Source organism: Dromiciops gliroides, chromosome 2, assembly GCF_019393635.1.
Source record: "Dromiciops gliroides isolate mDroGli1 chromosome 2, mDroGli1.pri, whole genome shotgun sequence".
NCBI classification, from domain to species: domain Eukaryota; kingdom Metazoa; phylum Chordata; class Mammalia; order Microbiotheria; family Microbiotheriidae; genus Dromiciops; species Dromiciops gliroides.
This window is the reverse complement of record NC_057862.1, coordinates 280,942,914-280,969,122: the sequence shown is the minus strand read 5'-3', so window position 1 is coordinate 280,969,122 and position 26,209 is coordinate 280,942,914. Positions and strand designations below refer to the sequence as shown.

At 37.5% G+C, this 26,209-nt stretch overlaps 1 protein-coding gene across 3 annotated transcripts in view; it reads left to right on the top strand.

The window, feature by feature from the left end:
• LOC122743862 (UPF0461 protein C5orf24 homolog) overlaps positions 1–26,209 on the top strand; it is a 54,861-nt gene that overhangs the window by 7,622 nt on the left and 21,030 nt on the right. The window contains exon 3 of one of the 3 annotated variants that reach the window (XM_043989065.1): positions 1,280–3,700. The exons of the other annotated variants lie outside the window; for them this stretch is intronic. Within the exon in view, the coding sequence (XP_043845000.1) occupies positions 1,280–1,320 (41 nt within the window). The 3' untranslated portion in view covers positions 1,321–3,700. Of the gene's footprint in view, positions 1–1,279; positions 3,701–26,209 lie in introns of those variants that run through there. 3 annotated transcript variants of the gene reach the window in all.

The window sequence follows — 26,209 nt, the reverse complement described above, 5'->3', positions numbered from 1 at the left end:
TACATAGGCCTTAGATATTTGTAGATATTCAGAAATTTGGAAAGCTTTTTTTTAAAGAATGCTTAGTTCAAGCTGTTTCTTATTTATTGAACTGTAGCATTAGCTAATTTAACTGATGTTCCAAAACATTTCTTTAGTATTCGCCTTTCAGTGATGGATGGCAGGTCATTCAGCAGAACTCTTATTGGAATCTGCTGTGTGTTGTTTAATTGCCTATGAGCATGTATACCAAACACTACAAATAATATTAAAAGAAAGCTATTTTATAAATAACTTCATAGTAAGTTTTTAACATGATAATTCATTCTAAGAATAGAATATTTAATGTAATGTAAAAAGAAGTATTCTTAAAAGTCTGCATATAACTACAGTCTCTGCATTTTGCCTTTGTGTGCATAGATGGCAATTGCTAATGGATTTTAAAGAATTAGTATGTTTACACATTGAATTTGTTTTCTATTAGTGTTGCAGAATTTTTCAGAATAATTTTTTGTAGATTTTCTGAGAATAGTTTATCCCAATACAGTAGGATTTATACTATAATTAAGTTATATCTACCAAAGGACATGTGTTTTAATGATTCAAAATAGCAAGCTAGAATGAACAGTGCAACTAACTGTACTGTTTGAACTCAAATATTAAGAAATATATAGGAATTGCATCTATGCATGCAAGGTGGAAAAGTATGTTGGCTGTTGAAATTAGAAATATCTTTCCTGGCTCCATTGAGACCACTTCATCATCCAAAAGAAATGTTTCATTTTCAACTGTTTGTTTTAAAAATGCAGCTACGTATGGAAAAGTATTATCTATCTGTATATGTATGTGTGTGTGTGTGTATATATATATGTATATATATATATACATGCACGTGTGTGTGTGTATATATATATATATATATATATATATATATATATTTGTATATATGGAGAAGAGGGGAAAAATAATCTCTGTTCCCCAACTTTGAAAATAACATCTGTGACCTATATATATTTACTTTATTCTGAATAGCTCTAGGATGAGTTAAGCATATCAGACTTTGGGTTTGAAAGAAAATTTCCACAAAAATTTAGTTTACATTTAGAATGAATGTGTAATTTCAGATGCCTGTGAGATTTTTTGATGGTTGTAGGTTTGCAGTTCCAGAAAGCTTTTGAAATACCTTAGGACTTTAAAAGTGAATAAATTGTGATATTTGGGCTTGCTATTTAATATAAAATCTGATTGCAGTTATGATGACATAAGAAATGGATATCATATTTCATACCTTTCTTATTAGGAAAAAAGCAGCAAGCCTTCAGGTGTTCCAGTGATGCCTAACACATAATGAGCTGGACTTTATGCTGTGCTTTACAGTAAGAGGTGTTGAATTATATGTGGGGACTATGTGTGCACTGGCAACTAAGACATTGAACCTCAACAATCTTAGCATTATACAGACCATATAGAACAATTTTGGATGGCTACATACATTGATTTGTAACTTAATGGCAGCTAAATTGCTACTAAACCAGACTTTCTTCAGGTCGAGGCTTTTGAATCTGGTCTATGTTCTATTTCTTAACAAATTTAAATATAAAACTCTTAATTATTTACTCAAAACAGTGTAACTTCTGACACACAAATGTTTTTATTGTCATTAACACTCACAATGTAATTGTCATTTATCTCTTTCACTTGATAAAGCCTAGTAGTGTTTTGAAATTTTCGAACTAGTTTGGAAAACATCTACTTAATTGAATGATTTGATTGTGGGGATGACACATTGCACTGGAAAGGATTTGGTTGCATGTTGCTTTTATACTTTAGAGTAAAACCCACTTCTTCCTTTCCTGTCAACTTCTTTTCATGCTTGATTTTGTTTCCCCCTTTCTGCATCTATTCAGTGGTGCTGTGCTGTGTGTCAGAAGGCAATACAGATGTATTATTGTTACATTAGTATAATGGACTTTGTATTTCAATATATTGAAATGATGAAATCAGCTAAAGAAGATATGTTCATTATGGTGTTTATTAATGGTATCAGGAAAAAAGGGGGGCAGTGACAACAGTTATGGATAATACCAATTAGAACCCTACTTTTGCAGTTCATGTGAAAGGCTGCCTAGAGAATTGGATTTGTGCACTGCTGAACATCTCCTGTTTCTTTTGAACAATTTATTGGTGCCATGCTGAAGAGAAAGAAGTCTAAGAGAATGAAGTCTTAAAATAATGTTTTGCTTTTATATAATCTACCAAGTATGTTGTGGGGGTGGTTCTTTTTTTTTTTTTGGGTAACACTGTTTTTTGTCATGATAAAACACTGAAATAGCATGTTAAAAACTGCCTATACTTTGAAATGGTCAGTGAGAAAAAAATGGCCTTTTCCCCCATAATATGATCGTTTTTTGAAACGTGAATTGCTCATTTTATACTATGTAACTCTGCTTTTCATAAAATAGGATTCACTGTTCTGTATTAACACTGTCGGTCAGAATATGATCTGAAATACAAATAAGTTTGTTTTAACGTTTTTTCTTTTTCAATACAGTTTTTATGCCTTATTTATGAATAAATGAATGCTTCAGTATCTTAAATAAGGAGCTAATACATATATTAATTACCCTGGATTTGCCAACAAAATGAATTTTGCTTGACTGTTCTTTAGGATCAGATGTTATTACTATCTCAAGTCTTGCACTGGATATTTAAAAAATAATGGCACCATATATTGGCAGAAAATAATTAGTAGGACATTGACAGAAGGTTGATATTTAGTATTTTAGGTTCTATTTTAAGATCAGGTTTCAGATTGACAAAGGTCCTGCTTTACATTATCCTTACTTTTAAAGATAAATATTTATCAAAGTAATCGAACTATCCAGTCCAAATTGATGATTGTTTGTATTTGTGTGGACAAATAACAGTTATAAGTACAATCATTCTAAAACACTATCTGAGGATCTTTGAGTTTCTTTAAAACAAAAACCAAGCCCTGGATCCAGTTGATGAATCATTAGTCCATTGTAAGGATAACTTTAAGATGTGATATAAAAAGAGAACTTTACTTTTACATATTAAAAAGCTTTAAAGACAGACAATTCAGGTGCTTATAGTAGTAAATGCATCTCTGTACTTCATTATTAATAGATGTATAGTAAAATTTTATCACATTTTTTCAGTAAAATTGAATAATTCAGAACACTTATTCAAAAGATTTTTCATTTCTGGACAGGTTTTGTTCCCTCTATATTCTTATATTATCATAGTGCATATATTTTTAAATATAGCTTAACTATATGTTTATAAACTCTAGGATGTATCAGAATCTTTTTCTTTGCTTTTTTTTCAAGTAGATATGTATAAGGCTGTGATCACATATTAATTTCATTTTTGAAAATTAAACAATATAGTAAAATCATTGAAATTTTGTTTTGTAATCAGACCACTTTGATTCTTTAATTTTTTTATGATTTACTTTTCCCACAGATAATTATGGATGAAATAATTACCAGTTAACTAATATCAGCACACTGTCCTCTGCTGTAAAAAGTCTGATAGATACTGTGTATGTTTTTATGTCCATGAACTTGAGCTACTCGTGTGCAATTATGTGTATAGGAATGGAGTAGTGTTCATGATTTGTATCTACATCATCATATGGATGTATATTTATTAATAAAGTCATTACTTTAAAACCAAATACATTTATACTTTTATTCCATTAAATGGGATTGTATATGTCAAAATTACTTAAGTAATTTGCAGTGACTAAACTAAAATATTTTATTCTAGGCTTCTAATAAGAGGGGCATTTTGAGAGGAGGATTAATGGTGAAAGGTTTTGTGTGGTACAAGAGTGGAAGTAAAAGAGTTAAACCTTTTGATGATTGCACTTGATTTGGATTTTGCTCAGAAGACCTTTGTTTAGTTTCTCTGATGTTCATATTACCAGTGTGATCTAAGGCAAGTAATTTAATTGCCCTCTGCCTCAGTTTCCTCATCTGTAAAATGATGGGGTTAGACTAGCTCACCTCAAAGGTCCTTTTGAGCTCTTAAGTCTATAGTCCTCTAAACCTTCTGGACCTTTGCTTTCTGTGGTAACAGATGTATATTTACATATTGATAACTTTAAAAAAACCTAACCTAATAAATAGATGCCATTTCTTTCCACTGATAGCAAGCTGATTTAGTTTTTCAAAAAGCTTGTTTATTTTTAAGTTGTTCACTCTTAAATGGCCTAATGTTAGATTGTAAACCAGTAAACATTAAGTGCCTACTCTGTACCAGGTATTGTGCTAAGTGCTGAGAATACAAAAAGAGGCAAAAGACAGTACTGGACAGGATTCAAGAAGCTCACAATCTAATGGGGGAGACAAATAAGCAAACAAATATATATTAACAAGCTAAGGAAAAAATAGGAAATAAAAGAGGGGTTGGGAAATCCAAGGACTTGAAGGAAGCCAGGGAAACTAGTAAGTATGCCCAATTATGAGGAGGGAGATCATTCTAGGCATGGGGACAGCCAGAGTCAACTGGAAAGTGGGGTTTGGAGGGTGGGGAGGATAGTATATAAGGCGTTTTGAATGCGTTTTGAGGTGATAGGAAGTCAGTGGAGTTTATTGAGTAGAGGGCTAACATGGATGGACTTTGACTTTTGGTCACCCAATGGAGGATGGATTGAAAGGGGGAAGGACTTGAGGCAGGCAGACCCACCAACAGGCTATTGTAATAGTTCCAAGTGTGAGGTGATGGGGGCGTGAACCAGGGTGGTGGCAAGTGTCTGGAGAGAAGACATATTTGAGAGCTAGTGAAGAGGTGAAACGGACAGGTCTTGGCAACAGATTGCGTACTGAGGAATTGATGACAATTTCTAGGTTGTGAGCCTGAGGGACTGGAAGGATGCTTTTGCCCTCAAGAGTAATAGAGAAGGGAGGGGTGGCTAGGTGGCGCAGTGGATAGAGCACCGGCCCTGGAGTCAGGAGGACCTGAGTTCAAATCCGGCCTCAGACATTTAAACACTTACTAGCTGTGTGACTCTGGGCAGGTCACTTAACCCCAATTGCCTCACATTCCCCCCCCCCAAAAAAAAAGAGTAAGAGAGAAGGGGCAGCTAGGTAGCACAGCGGATAAAACACCAGCCCTGGATTCAGAAGGACCTGAGTTGAAATCTGGCCTCAGATGCTTGACACTAGCTGTGTGACCCTGGCCAGGTCATTTAACCCTCATTGCCATGCAAAAAACACACTGAGTAATAGAGAAGGCAGGAGATAAAGGGAGAGTTCAGGGGGAAAGATGAGTTTAGTTTTGGACATAGTAAGTATGAGATGTCTCAAAGGCACTTGGAATTGTGAGATTGGAGGTCAGCAGAGAGGACATGGCAGGATAGGTGTATTTGAGAAGCATCAGTGTAGAGATGGTAATTATAATTACTCCATGGGAACTGATGAGATCAAGTGAAGTAGTACAAAGGGAGAAGAGAAGAGAACCCAGTAGAGAACACTGAGGGACACCTGTGGTTAGAGGATATATAGCAAAGGAGACTAAGAAGGAGGGTTTCAGATAGGTGGAGAATCAGGAAAGAATGATGTCCCGAGGGTGAGTAAGTGTCAAAGGCTGTAGAAAATTCTGAGGGAATGAGTATTGAAAAAAACACCATTGGATTTAGAAATTAAGAAATCACTGATTACTTTGGAGAGATCAGTTTTAGATTTAGATTTAGTGGAATGATAAGGTCAGAAACCAGATTGTTAGGGATTAAGAAAGTGGAATAAAAATGGAGTCACCTATTTATTGGGTTTCTAGGAGTTTAGCTACAAAAAGCAGAAGAGATAAAGGACTATAGTTAGTGGGTATGGAAGGATCAAGTAAGGGTTTTTTGAGGATGGGGGAGACATGGGGCAGGAAGGCAGTAGGAAAGTAGCTAATCAATAGGAAGAAATTGAAGATAAATGATAAGAGTAGGGATAATAGACTCATTCCAAAGATTGTCAAAATATTTAAAATAAAAGAACTTTTCCCTGTAATTGAATAATTTTTTTTAGAAGGATACAGAGAATTCCAGGAGAAATCTCAAAAGATACAGAAAATGCCATTTTAAGTTGTATTAGAAAAATCTGCAAATAATCACAATTATTACCAATTTTTGAATTATTTTAATGATGTTCAGCAAACTTATGAGGTGTCTTATTATGTGTAAAGCAATATTAGATACATTTCAAAACTACAAAGAATTCATTCAATTATAGGGCTTACTTAAAAATTGTTAAATATCCTTTGAAAATCCTACTGAAATTGTTGAAATTCATTTATGTATGTACATGGACATGATTAATTAATCAGGTATGCTGTTTCTGAGGGACACTAAACTGTTTATACTACAGATGTATGTGTATCAGTACATCACTGGACTCTTTACTGTAGCCAATAGTAATACTCATTCTTATTGTATAGTACATTAGTATGTATTTTAAAGATAAATCAGTTTTTCATTTAAGAAACTATTTGCTGGTTAATTTCAGTTACACTTATCAGAAATCCAGTATATGAGATAATAGAGAAAATGAATGCCTAGAACTGACAAGTATCTTAACTATCCAAAAACCTAACAAATAATGGTTTTCTGGAATGGAGAAGAAAGCCATGTTTAGCACTAGCAGTTCAGAGGTGGGACCTGTTAACAGTTTTTCCTTGAATAATGCCAGCTGCTATGATGTTAAAAAATTAAGAACTTCTGTAAGTTACTAGGACTCATGACATTTGATGCCTTTATAAAAGTGATTTCCTCTACATTTTAAATTGACACAAACATTTAGACCCATTGGTAGCCTATAATCACAGGAAAAAGGAATGTACATGTAATATAATGATATTCAACTCAGAATTGGATGCATTTCTTTGGGTAATGTATTCATAAGATAGGAACAAAGTACCTTGGTATTAGTTTGCATAGCAGGTGAATTCAACCACTAGTTGAGTATTCTCTAATGTTTCTCAGAATGTTGTTCAGTATGGTGTTCACAAATGTGACACACAGTACAAGGGGTGCTTTCATGAAAGATAAATGCTGGAGATGGAGCTGCTATGGTTTTTCTCTAATTTGAATTCTCCCAAGATAGGTAAACTTCCCAAGTTCATAATTCATTGTCCATTTAGGCCTGTTTATTCATCAGCAAAGTGAGTAAATTGGATTAGATAACTTCCAAACTCTTCCAGATCTAAAAATACTAATCTAATGGATATTTGTAAGTTAATTTATCATTTATCTACGAGTTCTGGGCAATAGATTACAAATTAAAAAAAAATATCAATCATTAAGCATTTATCAAGTTGCCACAAACCTCTAGGCACTCTACCAGGAACTAGGGCTACAAAGGCAAAAAATAAATGGCTCCTTCCTTCCGATGAGGTTCACTGGGGGAAATGTCTCATCATCATAATCTTGTAAAATCTTGGAATTTTAAAGCCTATTTCCTAGTTAGGTTAACTAAATCATTTAGAGGTTAAATCATGTGACCTGTCAATGCTGACCTGGTTCCTTTGTAATTAATAGTGGGGTTTTTAATCAATGGACCATTTTAGTAAAGGGCAGATTGAAAAGCATTTTGCCCCTGTTTTAAAATAAGCATCAGGTGAAAAATCTATGAAGATTCTGTTATGTTGCTTGAAGCGTAAGAATAAAATCTTGACTGGTGTGAAAGCGATTTAGTTTTAAAATGATACCATCTATGGGTCTAGAATATTTTATTTTCAGTTAACACTAAAAACAACAGGTTATTAGTTGCTACCATTATTTCCTCTTGTATAATATTTGTTTTGGATTAGCCCAAAATTTATTACATTATTTCTTAATTTGTTATATGGTAGGGTAGAACCTGGAGTCAGGAAGACAAGTTCAAATTGGGTCTCATACTAGCTGTGTGACCCTGAACAAGTCACTTACCCTCTGCCTGCCTGTTTGCTCAGCTGTCAAATGGGGAGGATAATAGGATCTACCTTGCAGAGTTGCAAGGATCAAATGAGAGAATATTTATAGTGTTTTTAGCCCAGTGACCAGCACATAGTGGGGGTTTAGTAAATGATCAAATTAATTTTTTCCATTGATTAGTTCTTTGTAAATAGAAATCTTTTTCAATGACAAATCAAAACTGTGATTTCATAGGACATCTACATTCACAAATGCCTTGTCCACCTGGCCCTGCTGGGTGTTGTTTTTTGTTTGTTTTGTTTTTTAAACCAGATTAATTGCTCATTTTTGGGCCTCTGAAGTGAACTTAATTCAACAAAAATGAAGAGGGCATCAACTGTGCAAAACACTATGCTAACCGGTAGGGGATATGGAATTGGAACATTTTGTAAGGGGCTAAAATCCTAGCTAGTCTGTCTAAAATATCTAATGAGTGGTCACCAATAAATTATAAGCTTTAGCAAGAGTATTTAAGTATTTATTAAAGAGCATTAGGATCTAATGATCAGAGAGAACGGTAAAAATCTAACTATTTCTAAGAGACCCCAGCATCCGACCTGCCATGGTGAGGTCAGGAACCAAAAAGGACCCAACGCCTCCTGTGAAGCTGGAAAAATATCCCCCCCCCCCCCCCCATGCACACACAGCTCCAAGCTAATTGGCTGGCAGCTTTGATAGATAGCACCCACAAGCAAACGTCACTTCCTGATACCAAGGACCTGACTGCACGGCTTGCCCTCAGATGCCTTCTCCTCATGGTGGAGCTTTCCTACAGTAACTCTCCAGCAGGTTGTCACTCCAATTGTTACAATTTCTTGCCCTGGAGGCATGTCATTGAAGGTGTCTCTGGAGCCTAATTATGAAGAAATCTGGGAGTCCCAAGAGGTGGAGTTAGAATTGAGGATGAAAGTGTGTTCCAGATATGGGGACATACTGCAAAGATAGGTAAAACATTTTAAAAATAGTTATTGTGTGCTAGATACTGTACTAAGATCTGGGGATGCAAATACAAGCTGACAAGATAGCATTTGTCCTCACGGAGTTTACATTCTAATATTAGAAGACCCCCACATAGCTAGTCTGAGGCTGGATTTGAACTCAAGGCCCTGTTAACATGCTCTATCTGTACTACTTAGCTATTTCAGAATACTAATCAACTGTACTCAAAAGAGATAAAAACAGCACAAAGAAGAATAGAAATATTAATGAACAATGGAAATAGTAACATACAAATGCTTCCACACCTTTCCATATACCAAATTAAGGAGAGATGGAAAGTGGACTGACTGTGCAAACACAAAGTTGTTTTGGAGCTGGTGGTCAGGGAGTTGAGGTGGAGGTCTCGTTCTCCTCAAGATAAGTTAGTTGAGCTCACTCTTGAGTCCAGGGTGGTTTTAGGGGCAGAGTCCAGCATTCTGATGGAGATGCTGGCCTGAGTGGTGGCAACATGGTACAGAAATGGAATTTTGGAGAAAAATTGTAGGATGGTTTGTAATTGTAATGTGTTAAAGGTGAGTAAAAGAAAAAAAATATGAAAAGGGAGCTTGGAGCCAGATTGTCATGTGCTTTTAAATGCAAATGCAATCAATGCTTTAACAGATGAAGAGGTCTGAATTAGGGTAGTGGCTGTTAGAAGAGAACAGGACACTGAAATACAGTGATAGAATTGATAAGACTTGTAAATATTGGATGTGGCCTAAGGGAAAAGGAAGAAATCAAAGAAAACTGAAGTCTTGAACTTAGGTGACTGGAAAGGATTGTGTTGTCCTCAATTGAAATGGTTTGGAGAAGTGAGTTTAGGGTGCAAGAGAACAAATTCTGTTGGGAAGAGAGTGAGCTTGAGATGCTATGCTATAGGGCCTTCCAGTCATATGTACAGAAGACAGTGTAATTCAAAACAGATTAGTAGGACTGGATTTGATAGTTATTTGGATAGGCGGGACAATTGAACCCATTGGAGCAGCTGAGATCGTCAAGAGGTTGGAGACAGAAGACCTAGCTATATATTACCTACTTTTTATATTATTAGAATGGGTATTTGTGTGTAAATGCCCAGAAGATATCAGATAATAGTTTCAGATTTTTAAGTCATTTAATTTACTTTGAGTTGGATTAATAGTGGTGTATATATTTTTTAAAATTAGTATAGGCTTTAGACCTTAAAGTTGAAAATGAAGTTGTGCTGTTTGTGTTGCTGATTCGGGGAATTTTCCCCACTTAGAATTATATTGCATTTCAAACAAATTAAGACATTTAAATTTAGATTTTTAAAATTAGACTCTTAGGGGGCAGCTAGGTGGCACAGTGCATAGAGCACCGGCCCTGGAGTCAGGAGGACCTGAGTTCAAATCTGGCCTCAGACACTTGATACTTACTAGCTGTGTGACCTTGGGCAAGTCACTTAAGCCTCAATTGCCTCACCAAAAAAAAAAAAAATTAGACTCTTTTTGTCCCATACTGATAACAGTTATGAACCTAACTGAGCTAACTGAAGTAAATGCATTAATACACTTATGCCTTAGCAAAACTAGGGCTCATCGTCTTATTCTGTTATGATATTTGTTTAACCTTTCAAGTCATTTGAGTATTTTAGCTTAGCTACCTTTTCCTAAGTGCTTGGGTGGTTCTTAGCAGAAACATATAGGGTGAAACAGAAAAGTATGTGTGTTCTCCATGTGTCCTGAAGTATCCAGTAAGAAGTCATTCATAAATTATGATGGTGTTGACTTTTAAACTCAGCTGGGAGCTACCCACTACTTAATGGCTTTTGTGTTCTTTTTGTCATGTAACAAAATGAATAATAATAATTTAAAGGTATTGTTAGCCCTTAGTATGCAGGTGGTGTACAAAGCCAGGTGTAGAGTGCCTGATGATAGCTCATTATAATTTATTCATAGTAGAAGACTCCAGGACTACCAGTCTTCTTGCTGTACCTGACAGAGGTTCAGAGCAAGTGGGGGCAGCTTGGAAGAGCATATTTTACCTTTCCTTGAGTTTGAAGGTGTTTAGTGAGTCAAAGAAATCCATAATTTTCTAGGGAATTGCTTTTAGGGAAGAATATATCTAGGTCTTTAACGTGTTTTTTTTTTAAATTTTTTTAGTGGAACCAAATAGATTTTTTAAACTAATGAAATAGTCAAGGAATATTGAGAGATGGGTCTGGTACAGAGTATATGATTCTAATAATCCTTGGTGTTAGTGTCCTGGGGTAAGAAGTTGAGGCAGCAATTTCAGGGAGGTATTGCAGGTATACAAATATGGTTCTGCTATAGTCTTCTAATGACACTCTGTCATAGCCTGTAAATAGACTTCACCCAGACCCACTTGACTTATTCTTCCCATTAGCATATTGTTCTTTTTAGCTTTCGTTGACCCTTCTCATCCAGGATTCCTTTCTCCTTTCTATAAGAGACAATGTTGGGGTGGCTGGGTGGCGAAGTGGATAAAGCACCAGTGGATAAAGCACCAGCCCTGAATTCAGGAGTACCTGAGTTCAAATTTGGCCTCAGACACTTGACACTTACTAGCTGTGTAACCCTGGGCAAGTCACTTAACCCCCATTGCCCTGCAAAAAAAAAAAAAAAAGACAATATGTGTTGTGGAAAATGTACCATACTTAGTCTGAAGACCCAGCTCCAACACTTACTGAAGAAATCACCTAACCTCTCTGTGCTGAGGTTTCCTAATCTATAAAAATAGAAATAATGATGCTGGTACTATCTGCCTTGCAGAAAGTACCTTTGCTTGAGGATGGGGATTTGGATTAAACCTTCAAGTGCTATATAAATGAGTTATTTTTCCTTTGAAAACAGGTATGAAGAGAGCAGGAAAACTTTTATAGTATTTAAAAAAATATTTACTTTCAGTGGGTCTGTGTTTTCATAAATCCAGCATGCTGAAGCCTTTCCTGGAGGTCAGTAGACACCAATACAACACTGAAGTGGTATAAAACACTGAACTGTCAACCTTTGCTTTTACAGTGTGACCAGCCCACTTCCTTTGCTAATTGTACATTTTCTGGGTAATAACTTTTTGTACCACTTCTTGTTGCACAAGTAATCACTGGTAATATAACCTCTCCATTGCCCTTTGGAGATTTTGTTCCATGATTAGCTGTCACATAGCATCCCTGGGAATATATAGATCTTTTAAAAACTGGGTTTTTGTGTCATGAAGCAGTGTGGAATTGTTTTAATGCAGTGTGGTTTCCTAAATGCATTCTTGCACTCTTTATTAGTCAGTTTTGGGCCCAAATACTTGTCCATCTCTAGATCACACCCAAGATAAATACACTGATGGACAAATTCAGTGAACTGACCATCAAGCTTAGTCTAAGCAAGAGGCAGGCAGCACCATAATCCATTTAGTTTTTCCTGTACAGTTTGTTAGGGCTGACCTGTCTTGAATGGTCATAGATTTCATAGAAGAGACCCTGTAACATATGTGGGTTTGATGCAATCAGTATTATCATTTGCAAACTGGAGCATCTAGAGGAATTTACCCAATAGAGAATCCTCCTTCACTAGAATATTCCGCATGATAACTTCTATGACTCAGGTGAATGTATCCTTTTTTTTCTGCCACCAAGTAATGACTAGTACAATTTTTCTTTTTTTTTTCCCATTGAAAATTATTCATTTTTGTTTGTATGTAAAAATAATAAAAATAATAAACACTGAAACAATCTGACATATTAAAGGAAGAGGAAGAAAGGCTATTAGGTAATAACACCTTCCATTTGTATAGTGCTTTGCAATTTTCAAAGCATTTTCACATATTTATTTGATCCTTATTTGTTTTTATATGTTGCTTGGATAGGATCAGTGAACAAAGTGATCTTTGCAGCTGCTTCTATCAAATCTATCTATGTTTTTAACTTTGTGCATAAGATACCTCAAGGTGCAGACTGATAACAATATTTAGAAAGCTGGCCATGGGATCAAGAAAACTTGACTTCATTTCTTATCTCTGAAACACTGGCTGTGTGACCCTGGGCAAGTAAGTCACTTTTGCTCTCAGTGCTCCAGGCAACTTTAAAAAACAAAACAAACAAACAAACAAAAAAGGGGCGGCTAGGTGGCACATTGGATAAAGCACTGGCCCTAGATTCAGGAGTACCTGAGTTCAAATCCGGCCTCAGACACTTAACACTTACTAGCTGTGTGACCCTGGGCAAATCACTTAACCCCAATTGTCTCACTAAAAAAAACCACACACAACAACAACAACAACAAAAACCAAAAGAAGATTTTATTTATTTATTTATTTATTTTTGCGGGGCAATGAGGGTTAAGTGACTTGCCACTTGGTCACACAGCTAGAATGTGTCAAATGTCTGAGGCCGGATCTGAACTGAATCCAAGGCCGGTGCTCCATCCACTGCACCATCTAGCTGCCCCCATCCAGGCAACTTTTTAAGACTTTTAAGCTGCAAAGGAAGTGCCAGTCTTCACTGGTAGAGGAAGTTCTTCATTAGGAGCAATGGTTTTTAAACTGTTGAAACAGACTTCAAATTAAGGGTGTGTTTTGCTTTACTAAGTGAAATACTTTTAAATAACCAACAGATAATAAATAAATATGGCAGAATTTTTGTATCCCTTGCACCTTTTGGTTAGTTGAATGACTGTGAAGATGTTTGCTATAGGAAAATATTTCCAAAAGCCTACTCGTTTTCATATTTTTGTCAGAAGCAACATTTGATTTTAATATAATTTGCCACTCAGTAAGAAATTTGGCTAATGTGATATTTTTTGAGTCCTGAGTTTAGGAGTATATTCTTTCAGTGTTTTATTAAACCTAAATCAGTTTATCTTTAGTTATTTTTAAGTTTTTTTTAATTCTGAGAGCTAGAATTTTTCATCCATGAAGCCTTTAGCATGTGCTAAGTATATCGTCTAATTTTTTCATTAGCATAAAGTTGTATCCTTTTTTTTCTGTCACCAAGTAATAACTAGTAGAATTTTTCTTTTTTTTTCCCATTGAAAATTATTCATTTTTATTTGTATGTAAAAATAAACACTGAAACAATTAGCCATATTCAAGGAAGAGGAAGAAAGGATATTAGGTAATAACACCTTCCATTTGTATAGTGCTTTGTAATTTTCAAAGCATTTTCACATATTTATTTGATCCTTATACCAACCCTGTAAAGAAAGCAGGACAAGTAATACCACAGCTGCCAAAGTGATACTCCTAAAGCATAGATCTGGCCATGTAACTCCCCCATAGTAGAATTTTCAGCGTAAGCTCCTTGTAAATAATTGGAAGTTTTTCATTTTGGATATTTGTATTCTTAGTGTCAAGCACAATGTCAGCACTGTGGCAGATACAAAGATACATAGTCTCTGTCGTTAAGGAACTCATATTCTACTATTAGAGATAATAATTTGTTGGATAATAATAATTACTTGTTTTTATACATCTTTAAAGTTCGCAAAATCCTTTGCCTATGAGAAGTAAGTAGTTCAGATATTAACCTCACTTTACAGATGAAGAAACTGAGGTTCAAAGACCATTACTTTCTTGTAGTCTTACAGTTAATAAATCATAGCCAAGATTTAACATTTGTCATAAGTGCCTTTTAGCAAATGAGCCTCAGAACATAATGAAATTGCATGTGGAATTTTGTAATTTGTAGGATGTGCCTCTTGTCTAGGAACTTGAGAATACAAAAGAACTCAAGCCAGAATCACAAAATATTCTCCTTCCTGGTAAGTGATATTTGGTATGGGGACTGCTGGTATTGGGGAAGGGGTAGGGATTAACTAAAGGCACAGCAATAACTTTTATCTGCAAAACTAGTAAGAAAGAGTACTTATAATTCAATGTGCTTATTATAAGGATGTTGCCCAAGGATCTGTCATGGGCCCTCTTTTCTCTACTATTTCCATGGATTCAGTTTTCATCTTTGTGCAGATGAAAAGAAAAATCTCTGTGCTTAAATCCATTTAGCCAGCCTGGATCTCTTTCCTGACATTTTGAACTGAATATCCCATAGACATTTTAAACATTATGGTTTTTTTTCTTTCTTTTTTTGGGTGAGGCAATTGGGTTTAAGTGATGTGGCCCAGGGTCACACAGCTAGTAAGTGTCAAGTGTCTGAGGCTGGATTTGAACTCGGGTCCTCCTGAATCCGGGGCCGGTGCTTTATCCACTATGCCACCTAGCTGCCACATTAAACATTATGTTTTAAACTGAACTCATTATCTTTCTCATGAATTTCCCCCTTTGCTAACTTACCTATTTTTATTATTATTATTATTTGTGGTGGTTCAATGAGGGTTAAGTGACTTGCCCAGGGTCACACAGCTAGTAAGTGTCAAGTGTCTGAGGCCGGATTTGAACTCAGGTCCTCCTGAATCCAGGGCCGGTGCTTTATCCATTGTACCACCTAGTTGCCCCCCTGCTCATTATTTCTTTTCTTTTTATTTTTTTAGTGAGGCAATTGGGGTTAAGTGACTTGCCCAGGGTCACACAGCTAGTAAGTGTCAAGTGTCTGAGGCCAGATTTGAACTCAGGTACTCCTGACTCCAGGGCCGGTGCTCTATCCACTGTGCCACCTAGCTGCCCCTGCTCAGTATTTCTTACAGCACAATAGTATTCCATTACATTCATATATCACAACTTGTTCAGCCATTCCCCAATTGATGGACATTCCTTCAATTTCCAATTCTTTGCCACCACAAAGAGAGCTGCTATAAATATTTTTGTACATGTGATTCCTTTTCCCTTTTCTATGATCTCTTTGGGATACAGACTTAGTAGTAGTATTACTGGGTCAAAGGGTATGCACAGTTCCATAGCCCTTTGGGCATAATTCCAAATTGCTCTCCAGAATGGTTAGATCAGCTCACAACTCCACCAGCAATGCATTAGTGTTCCAATTTTTCCACAGCTTCTCCAACATTTATTGTTTTCCTTTTTTTTGTCAGATTAGCCAATCTGATAGATGTAATTTGCATTTCTCTAATCAATAGTGATTTAGAATCCAACCATTCTGGAGAGCAATTTGGAATTATGCCCAAAGGGTGATAAAGCTGTGCATACCCTTTGACCCAGCAATTCCACTTTTAGGTCTTTTTCCCAAAGAAATCATGGAAAGGGGAAAGGGACCCACATGTACAAAAATATTTATAGCTGCTCTTTACATGGTAGCAAGGAATTGGAAGTTGAGGGGGTGCCCATCAATTGGGGAATGGCTGGACAAGTTGTGGTATATGAATACAATGGAATACTATTGTGCTGTAAGAAATGATGAGCAGGAGGAGTTCAGAGAAACCTGGAGGGTATTACGTGAGCTGATGATGAGTGAGATGAGCAGAACCAGAAGAACATTGTACACAGTATCATCAACATTGAGTGTTGACCTACTGTGATGGACTATATTCTTCTCACCAATGCAATGGTACAGAAGAGTTCCAGGGAACTCATGATAGAAGAGGATCTCCAAATCCAAGGAAAAAAAAAAAAGAACTGTGGAGTATAGATGCTGATTGAACCATACTATTTCTTTTGTTTTGGGTGCTGTTGTTTTTTTTTTCTATTTTGAGGTTTTGCATCACTGCTCTGATTTTTTCTCTTGTAACAGGATTAATGCAGAAATAGGATTAATGTTATTATGTGTATATATGTATGTGTGTATATATCTATGTATATGTATATAGATATATAGATATATAGATATAACCTATATCAGATTACCTGCTGTCTAGGGGAGGGAGGAGGGAGGGGAGGGAGGGAGAAAAATCTGAAATTGTAAAGCTTGTATAAACAAAAGTTGAGAACTATCTTTACATGTAACGGAAAAAATAAAATACCTTATATGTAAAAAAAAAATAGTGATTTAGAGTACTTTTTTATATTGCAATAGATAGCTTTGACTTCATCCTCTGAAAACTGCCTGTTCATATCCTTTTACCATCTCTCAATGGGGAATGAGTTGCATTTTTTATAAATTTGATTTAGTTCCCTATATATTTTAGAAATGAAGCTCTTATCAGAAACACTGAGTGTAGGGGCAGCTAGGTGGCGCAGTGGATAGAGCACCGGCTCTGGAGTCAGGAGTGCCAGAGTTCAAATCTGGCCTCAGACACTTAACACTTACTAGCTGTGTGACTCTGGGCAAGTCACTTAACCCCAATTACCTCACTAGATTAAAAAAAAAATGACAACTTTAGAAACACTGTAAAAATTGTTTCTCATCTTTCTGCTGCATTGCTTCTCTTTGTACGAAACCTTTTACATTTAATTAGGCCTTTTTTTTTTATCACGGCTTTCAGGTAGTCCAATAATTTTCAAATTATTTCTCCTGGATCTATTTTCCAGGTCATTTGTTTTTCCAATGAGATATTTCACATCGCCTTCTATTTTTTTCATTCTTTGGGTTTTGCTTTATTGTTTTTTTTTTTAATTTCTCATAAAGTCATTAACTTCCATTTGCTTAATCCTAATTTGGGGGGGGGGCAGGGCAATGAGGGTTAAATGACTTGCCCAAGGTCACACAGCTAGTTAAGTGTCAAGTGTCTGAGGCTGGATTTGAACTCAGGTCCTCCTGAATCCAAGGCCAGTGCTTTATCCACTGTGTCACCTAGATGCCCCCTCAATCCTAATTTTTAAGGAATTATTTTCTTCAGAGAGCCTTTGTACCTCCTTTTTCATTTGACTAATTTAGCTTTTCAAGCTGTTGACTTTTTTTTCCTGATTTTCTTGCATCACTCTCATTTCTCTTTCCATTTTTTCTTCTGCCTCTTTTACCTTTATTTTCAAAGTCCTTTTTGAGCCCTTCTATGGTCTGAGACCAATTCATATTTTTCTTGGAAGCTTTGGATCTAGGAGCCCTGATGTTGCTAGCGTCTTCTGAGGGTGCATTTTGATCTTCCTTGTCACCATAGAAACTTTCTAGGGTCAGCATTTTTTTCTGTTTGCTCATTTTCCCAGCCTATTTTTTGACTTTTAACTCTGTTAAAGTGGGGCACTGCTTCCAGGGTGGAGCTGTTCTCTCAGATATTTCTAGGAATCTGTTCTTCTAAGTTCTTCCAAGGTGGTATGATTTAAGGAGAGGTATGTTCACCACTCTGCTGGCCTGTACTCTGGTCTGCAAGCAACCACTGGCCTGCCTCTCTGCCTTGGAACCCGGAACAGAGTTCTGCTCCACTGTGGCTGCAAGCTTTTGTGTGCTTGTTCTCCTTTCCTGGGAATGCCACCTGTGACTGAGACCCAGATCCAAGCATAGGCAAAACAAGAGTCCCGCCTCATGGCCAGCAAAGAGACCCCTGTAATCTCCCCCTGGCCAACTGCTCAACCCCCTCTCTGTCTGTGGTGTGAGTTCCAGAAGCAGCTGCTGCCACAGCTGATTCAGAGGCTCCCAAAGCCTAGTTCTCTGGGGCTGGGTCTGTGCTGGTGTGGCCTGTGCTGAGCTGCACTCCACTCTCACCCTGGTACAACAGATCTTTCCCGTCGACCTTCTAAGTTGTCTTTGACTGGAAAATTATTTCACCCTGTCCTATCGTGGGTTCTCCTGCTCCAGGAATTGTTTTATGGCCACTCCCTTTTTCATCTGACATCTCTACAACCTTAGTGCAGGCTCTCATGATGTCACACTTAAACTTTCACAATAAACTTCTGACTGGTCTCTGCTTTGTCTCTTCCTACTCCAGTCTATCCTTTACTTATTAGGGGGCAGCTAGGTAGCACAGTGGATAGAACACTGGTCCTGAAGTTGGGAGGACCTAAGTTTAAATTTCACCTTGGACACTTACAAGCTGTGTGACCCTGGGCAAGTCACTTAACCCCAATTGCCTTAAACATCTGGGCTATCTCTAGTCCTGATGTATATCTTGCTACTGGACCCAGATAACTCTGGAGAAGAGAGTGAAGTTGGTGAGCTTTCACAGCCCTCCCTTACTTAAATCCAGTTTAGTGTAAGCCATGACATCACCCCAATGTTATGATCCTCTTCTAGAATGAAGCACAAACAACAACAACTCAGCTATCATTGTGATCCTCCTAAAGTACAGGTCTGACCATATCACTCCTCTATTTGATAAATTCCAGTGAATCTATTGCCTTGAGGATCAAATATAAAATTTGCTATTTGACTTTTAGAGCCTTTCATAACCGTGTCCCTTCCTGCCTTTTCAATTTTCTTTTACCTTACTTCTCTTCAAATAGGATCTAGTAACACTGGCTTCCTTTTTCCATGCACACAAGACACACCATCTCCTGACTCCATTTTCATTGGTGGTCCTTTATGCCTGGAACTCCTTGTTTCTGGCAACATCTCAACTAAAATCCCATGTTTGGAAGAAGACTTTCCTAGTCTTCTTTAATCCTTCATAAATCCCCTCTCTTTGAGATTATCTTCAGTTTGCCCTTTATATCTTATTTGCAAGTAGCTGTTGGTTGTCTTCCTCCATTAGGTTTTTAGCTACTTGAGAGTAGGGACTGTTTTTGCCTTTATTTGTATTCTCAGTGCCTCGCCCATACTAAATGCTTATAACTGCCTGTTTACTTGACTTACTTATTAATTCACTGGTCGTGGTGGGGAGTTAGTATACTCCTTGCTTCTCATTGCCACTTCAAGATTCTTCTATTATGACCATCACTCAGTGGCCCTCCTTTGAGTTCACTATTCAAAATGATCACTGAATTCCCATGATCTTTTCCTCCACTTCATTTGACCTATACACAGAAATGGTTTTATTATTGATTGTGCCATAATACATAAGTTTCACTTTCATGTTCAGGAACTCTGAAATTCTTTTATCTGATCATAATCTTTCATCATTTCAACTCTGTGCCTTAGAACTTTTAACCCTTATTCTCACTATTATTTCTACTTCTCATTTCTTTTTCAAGTCATACACTCCTTCCCTTCCTCAATCCCTTGTTGAAGAGGGAACTTCCCAAGTTCTCCTTCTTTTTTCCTCATCTTGTATCATTAAGACTTCCCCTATTATTTCCTCCTATATTGCTGTCTCATAGGAAGACATTGCCCTTCTTTTTGCCCAGGCCAATTCTTTATGCTTATGTGATCCCATTCCTACTTGTCTTCTTCAATAGATTGTTCCCATTATATGTTGTCTCTGTCTCTTCCTTTTTGTTGTCTTCAATCTCTCTCTTCTGATTAATCCTTCCCTGCTACCTATGAACATGCTTGAGTCTCACCCATTGTTAAAAATCCATCACTCGATCTAGCCAAACCTTGTCCTATTATCTCTCTTCCCTTTCTTAGCTAAAGTCCTTGAGAAAACTGTCTATACTAGCTAGGACCTTTCCTCCTCTGGCTTCTAAACCCTTTTCATTCTGGTCTGAATTCAAGATTTAACTGATACTGCTCTCTAAAGTTACCAATGATCTTTTTTTTTTTTTTTTGTGGGGCAATGAGGATTAAGTGACTTGCCCAGGGTCACACAGCTAGTAAGTATCAAGTGTCTGAGGCTGGATTTGAATTCAGGTCCGCCTGAATCCAGGGCTTGTGCTTTATCTGCTGCCTAGCTGCCCCCAACCAATTATCTCTTAATTGCCAGATCTAATGGCCTTTTCTCATTCTTGATCCTCCTTGATCTCTTTGTAGCCTTTGGCACAGGTGATTACCCTTTTTTGCTTCCTCTCTACTTTTTTTGATACTGCTCCCTCCTGTTTCTCTTCTATGTATTTGATTGCTTCTTCATCTAGGTCATACCCACCAACCATGGGTTAGTGGCTCTGGACTTACCTTTTTTCCTATACTTTTTCACTTGGTGATCTCATTAGCTTTCATTGATTCAGTTTTCATCTTTATGTGGAAGATTTCCAGATCTGTATATAGTCTTTTTGTTTGTTTTTGTTTTTTAGTGAGGCAATTGGGGTTAAGTGACTTGCCCAGGGTCACACAGCCAGTAAGTGTTATGTGTCTGAGGCCGGATTTGAACTCAGGTACTCCTGACTCCAGGGCCGGTGCTCTATCCACTGCGCCACCTAGCTGCCCCTTGTATATAGTCTTAATCTATCTCTTGAACTCCATCTTTGTATCACCAACTGTTTCTCAGATATCTATGTCAGATAGTCATCCCATACTCAATACATCCAAAAGAACTCATTATATTTTCTGCCAAATCCCTACCCTGCTTCTCCCTTACCTCTTAGTACTGTAGAGGTCACCCCCATCCTCCCAGTCACCTGATCTTACATCCTCAGTGTCATCTTGGACTTCTCATTTGGACCCGTCCCTTTACAGTTATCTCACATTTATTAATTTCTGTCCATTCATGTAGCCACCACTCTAGTGTAGGCCCTCATCACCACTTACCTGGATCATTTCAATAACCCAGTTGGTCCCTGAGTCTCAAATCTCTCCTGACTCCAATTTATTCTCCATTCAGCTGTCAAAGTGATTTTCTTAAAGCCCCAGTCTAACTATATAAAACCCCTCCTCTGCCTTGCCCCTTCCCCAAACTCCACCTGTTCCCTGTGACCTCCAGCTTCAAATATGAAGTATGCCAGCATTTGTAGCTCTTTACCACCTGGCTCCTTCCAGAGCATTGGAGCAGCTAGGTGGCTCAGTGGTAGAGCACTGGCTTTGAAGTCACTACTAGCTGTGTGACCTGGGTAAGTCACTTAACTCCCAATTGCCTTAAACAACTACTGAGGCCATCTCCAGTCATCCTGATGGCTCTGGAGGAAAGCAGGGACTGGTGATCTTGCACAGCCCTCCCTCACTTAAATCCAATTCAATGCAAGTCATGACATCAGGGTGATGTCATGGTCCTCTTTCAGAATGAAGGATAAACAACAACAACAACAATCATTCAACATTTCCAGTCTATTAATTTTATTCCCCTCACTTTTCCTCTGTGTTCCAATTATTTAGGCCTAGGTGCTGTTCCTCAAACTCCATCTCTTGAATCACTTTTTACTGTTTGTCCCCTAAGCCTAGAATGCTCCCTTCTTTTCCTAGCTTCACTGTCTTGCTTCAGGATCAATTTCTTTTTTTTTTCTTTTTTTTTTTTTTTCAGGATCAATTTCAAATCTTAACCTTCTGTAGGTAGCCTTTTGCAGTTTCCTGTTCCCAAGTATGTTCCCAACTTAGGATCTTCTTTTGAAATTATCATCCATTTATACATGTATACATATATACACACATCAACATCAATATCAATACCTATGTATCTATACCTATACGGCAGCTAGGTGGCACCTTAGATAGAGTGCTGGGCCTGGAGTTAGGATGACCTGAGTTCAAATGTGGGCCTCAGACATTTAATTAGCTATGTGACCCTGGGCAAATCACTTGAACCTGTTTGCCTCAGTTTCTTCACCTCTAAAATGAGCTGGAGAAGGCAATGGCAAACCACTCCAGTATCTTTGCTAAGAAAACTCCAAATGGGGTTACAAAGAGCTGCAAACAACTGAACACCAACATACACAGTATGTTTATGTGTATATGTGTGTACATATATAAAACACGTAGTTATTTGAATGTTGTCTCCCCTATTATGATGGGAGCTCTTTGAGGTCAAGGATAGTATTTTTGCCTCTTTCTTATCCTCAGAACTTAACAGAGTGCTTGGCACACAATAAACAATAAACAGTTATTGATTGACTTGAAAGAGACTGGGGATTCAGAGATTTAAAAAAGCTCTCCATTGAGATTATGTCCTGGGAGGTATGTGATAGGTGTGGGAAGAAGGATCTCTATATACAGATAATTATAATGGAAGCTAAACTGTGATGAGGGAAAAGAAATGATTCAGAATACTTGAAAAATTGAAGAGGAAGAGAACACTTTTGGAAGGGGTGGAAAACTTTATGGAGGATGCGGCACCAGAGTTGAGCTTTAAACAGAAGAATTTTGAGAGGTAGAGTTGAAGAATATATTCTAGGTGTGGAGGATGGCCCAGGCAAATGTATATAAGTAGGAAATAGCATGTTGAGTTTATAAATGATAGTCCAGTTTGGCAGGAACATTGTATGAAAGGAGAGTAATGCAAAATAGAGCTGGAAAGGTTAGTTGGAACCTGATCATGAAAAGCCTTAAATACTAGGCTAAGGTTTTTTGCACTCTGTAAGATTTACCAGCGGTGAGGGAAGCCACTGAAGATTTTAGATCAGGGGATTGACATTTTTTATGAAGATTATTTTGGTAGCCATGTGAAGGATAAATCAGAGGGGAGAGAGACTAAACGCTATTACAATAATCCATTTAAGAGATAATGAGGGGGGCAGCTAGGTGGTGCAGTGGATAAAGCACGGCCCTGGATTCAGGAATTCAAATCCGGCCTCAAACACTTATTAGCTGTGTGACCCTTATTGACACTTATTAGCTGTGTGACCCTGGGCAAGTCACTTAACCCTCTGTAACGATTGGAATGATGCCACCTGCTGGATACTTACTGTAGAAGAGTTCTGCCCATGAAGTGAAGGTCTTTTCTTTGGCGGGAGGAAGTGACGCGGACTAGTGGGAGGAGGAAGGAAGAGACTGGCGCTGACTCTGGGGCTCTTTCCTGAGGACGCTGGCGGAGAAGGGAGCTAATAATGTGCTCTTCCTTTAATAGATAGAAATCTAGGCCTTTCTCTCTCTCTTTACCAAATTCTTATTCTCCTTAATAAATGCTTAAAAGTCTAACTCTTGCTAAAGCTTATAATTTATTGGCGACCACTCATTAGATATTTTAGACAGTTTAGCTAGAATTTTAGCCCTTAACACCTCATTGCCCCAAAAATACAAAAAAAAAAAAGAGAGAGAGAGATAATGAAGATCTAAATTTGTGTGATAGCAACATGAATGAAGAAAATGGGAATGATACAAGAAATATTGGGGTGGAATCAACAGGACTTGGCAACTTGTTGGATATGGTGAGTAAAAATAGGAAGAGGGTACATGGTAGATACCTAACAAAGTTGTATTTGATTCAAATGCAAAATGGGGCAAGCTCAGGGACTCAAGTGGAGGGGTTTAACTTAGTAAGGACTTGGGCCACCTTACTGTGGGACTAAAGTGAAAGAGATGGGTTAAGATACAAAAGAAGTTAAAAGTTGTGGAGTATGTGAGAGATGAGAGAGTTTATGACAGTTATAATTTTTTCAGTAAAGTAGGGGGTGGGTCATCTGAGAGGGGGGTAGAAAGATGTTATATGGTCGTAGTGACTGATATATATGTATACGACTGATATATATCTATATCTGTATATATCTGTATATGACTGATGAGGTAATGGGGTTGGTATATGAGATGTGGTAGAACATTCACTAGGCCTAGTGGCTGTTATCTCCTTATGTGACATTGGGTCTTCTCTGTATTTCTTTCCTTGAGAGAGGAATATAGTGGATTGGATTCAGTACTCTGAGTCAGAAAGCCCTGAGTTCAAGTGCTCTGACATATACTATCTATGGGATACCATATACTAATGTGGCAACACTAATGATCTATATTTGTGGAGGGAGTTTCCATACTGGAAATTCACAGGTTGATGAAATCATAGTTATAAGTGTAAAAAAAAATTCCTCATTTGCCAGCTAGGGTTATGATCAGTCTTGTCTACTTCATAGTAGTGTGAGCATTAAATAAGAAAATTATAAGGATAAAGGCTGGGACTGGACTTTTGATTTTCTTAGTATGGAGAACTTCTGGGCAATGAAACTCCCTCTACCAGGTCAGGCCAGAACCTGGTAGAATTTATTTTTTTTTTAAGTAGGAAGATTTTTATTTGTCCATTCATCCATCCATCCATCCATCCATCCATCTATCCATTTATTTATTTATTTAATTTGTCTATTCATTCACTTCATTTATTTATTAATTTGTTTGTTTTTGAGTAGTGAACATTTTTATTTATAGTTTTGGGTTTTATTTTTTTATCCCTCCTTCCCTCCCTCCCCACACCCCTTCCTGAGGCTGTAAGCAATTAGATATGGGTTCTATATGTACTATTATGTAAAACATTACCATATTAATCATTTTGTATAAGAAAACTTGAATAAAAGAAAAAAATGAAAAAAATGAAAAGGCATGCTTCAGTCTGTGTACAATCTCTATCAGTTCTTTCTTTGGAGGCGGATAGTACATTTCATCAGTAGCCCTTTGGGATTGTCTCAAGGATCATTGTATTGTATCATTGAGAATAGTTAAATCATTCACATTTCTTCATCAAACAATATTGCTGTCTCTGTGCAGGCAACTAAGAGTTTTAAAGATCTGTTTAGAGCACTGAGAGATTGCGGGACTTACTCAGAATCACACAGCCATTCTAAGAGGCAAGACTTGAACAAACTCTTCCTAGGTATACAAATGCAAGAGATTAGGATATAGTTAGGGGGAAGAAATAATTGAAAAAAAAAAAAGAGATTGTGTGCTTGGGTTTATACCAATCAGGCTTTCATGAATCTTATACTGATAACTAGCTTGGAGTGGACATGGAAAGAAGATGATATGACCTGAGAAAGAAATATAGAAATTGAATCCCTAAAAGGTAACTTCGTAATTCACAGGTTTTTTTTTTTTGGCAGGGCAATGAGGGTTAAGTGACTTGCCCAGGGTCACACAGCTAGTAAGTGTCATGTGTCTGAGGTTGGATTTGAACTCAGGTCCTCCTGAATCTAGGGCCGGTTCTCTATCCACTTTGCCACCTAGCTGCCCCTCTAATTCACTTTTTTTTTTTTTAAATTTTGGTGAGACAGTTGGGGTTAAGTGACTTGCCCAGGGTCACACAGCTAGTGTCAAGTGTCTGAGGCCAGACCTGAACTCAGGTCCTCCTGACTCCAGGGCCAGTGCTCTATTCACTGCGCCACCTAGCTGCCCCTCTAATTCACTTTTTTTTTTTTTTAAACGGGGCAATGGGGTTAAGTGACTTGCCCAGGGTCACACAGCTAGTAAGTGTCAAGTGTCTGAGGCTGGATTTGAACTCAGGAACTCCTGAATCCTGGGCTGGTGCTTTATCCACTGCGCCACCTAGCCGCCCCTCTAATTCACTTTTTTTTTTGTTTTTTTTTTTTTTGTTTTCGGTAAGGCAATTGGGGTTAAGTGACTTGCCCAGGGTCACACAGCTAGTAAGTGTTAAGTGTCTGAGGCCAGATTTGAACTCAGGTACTCCTGACTCCAGGGCCGGTGCTTTATCCACTGCGCCACCTAGCTGCCCCCCCTCTAATTCACTTTTGATTCCTAGTTCCTGATTTTTTATTTTACTCTTTGTGGCAGAGTGCTTCTCTTCTAAAGCGAATTGTCATAATTTCTAATGAAGATCTTTCCTTTTTGTTTGAATTGAGCTCCCTAATGTGATGGTATTATGA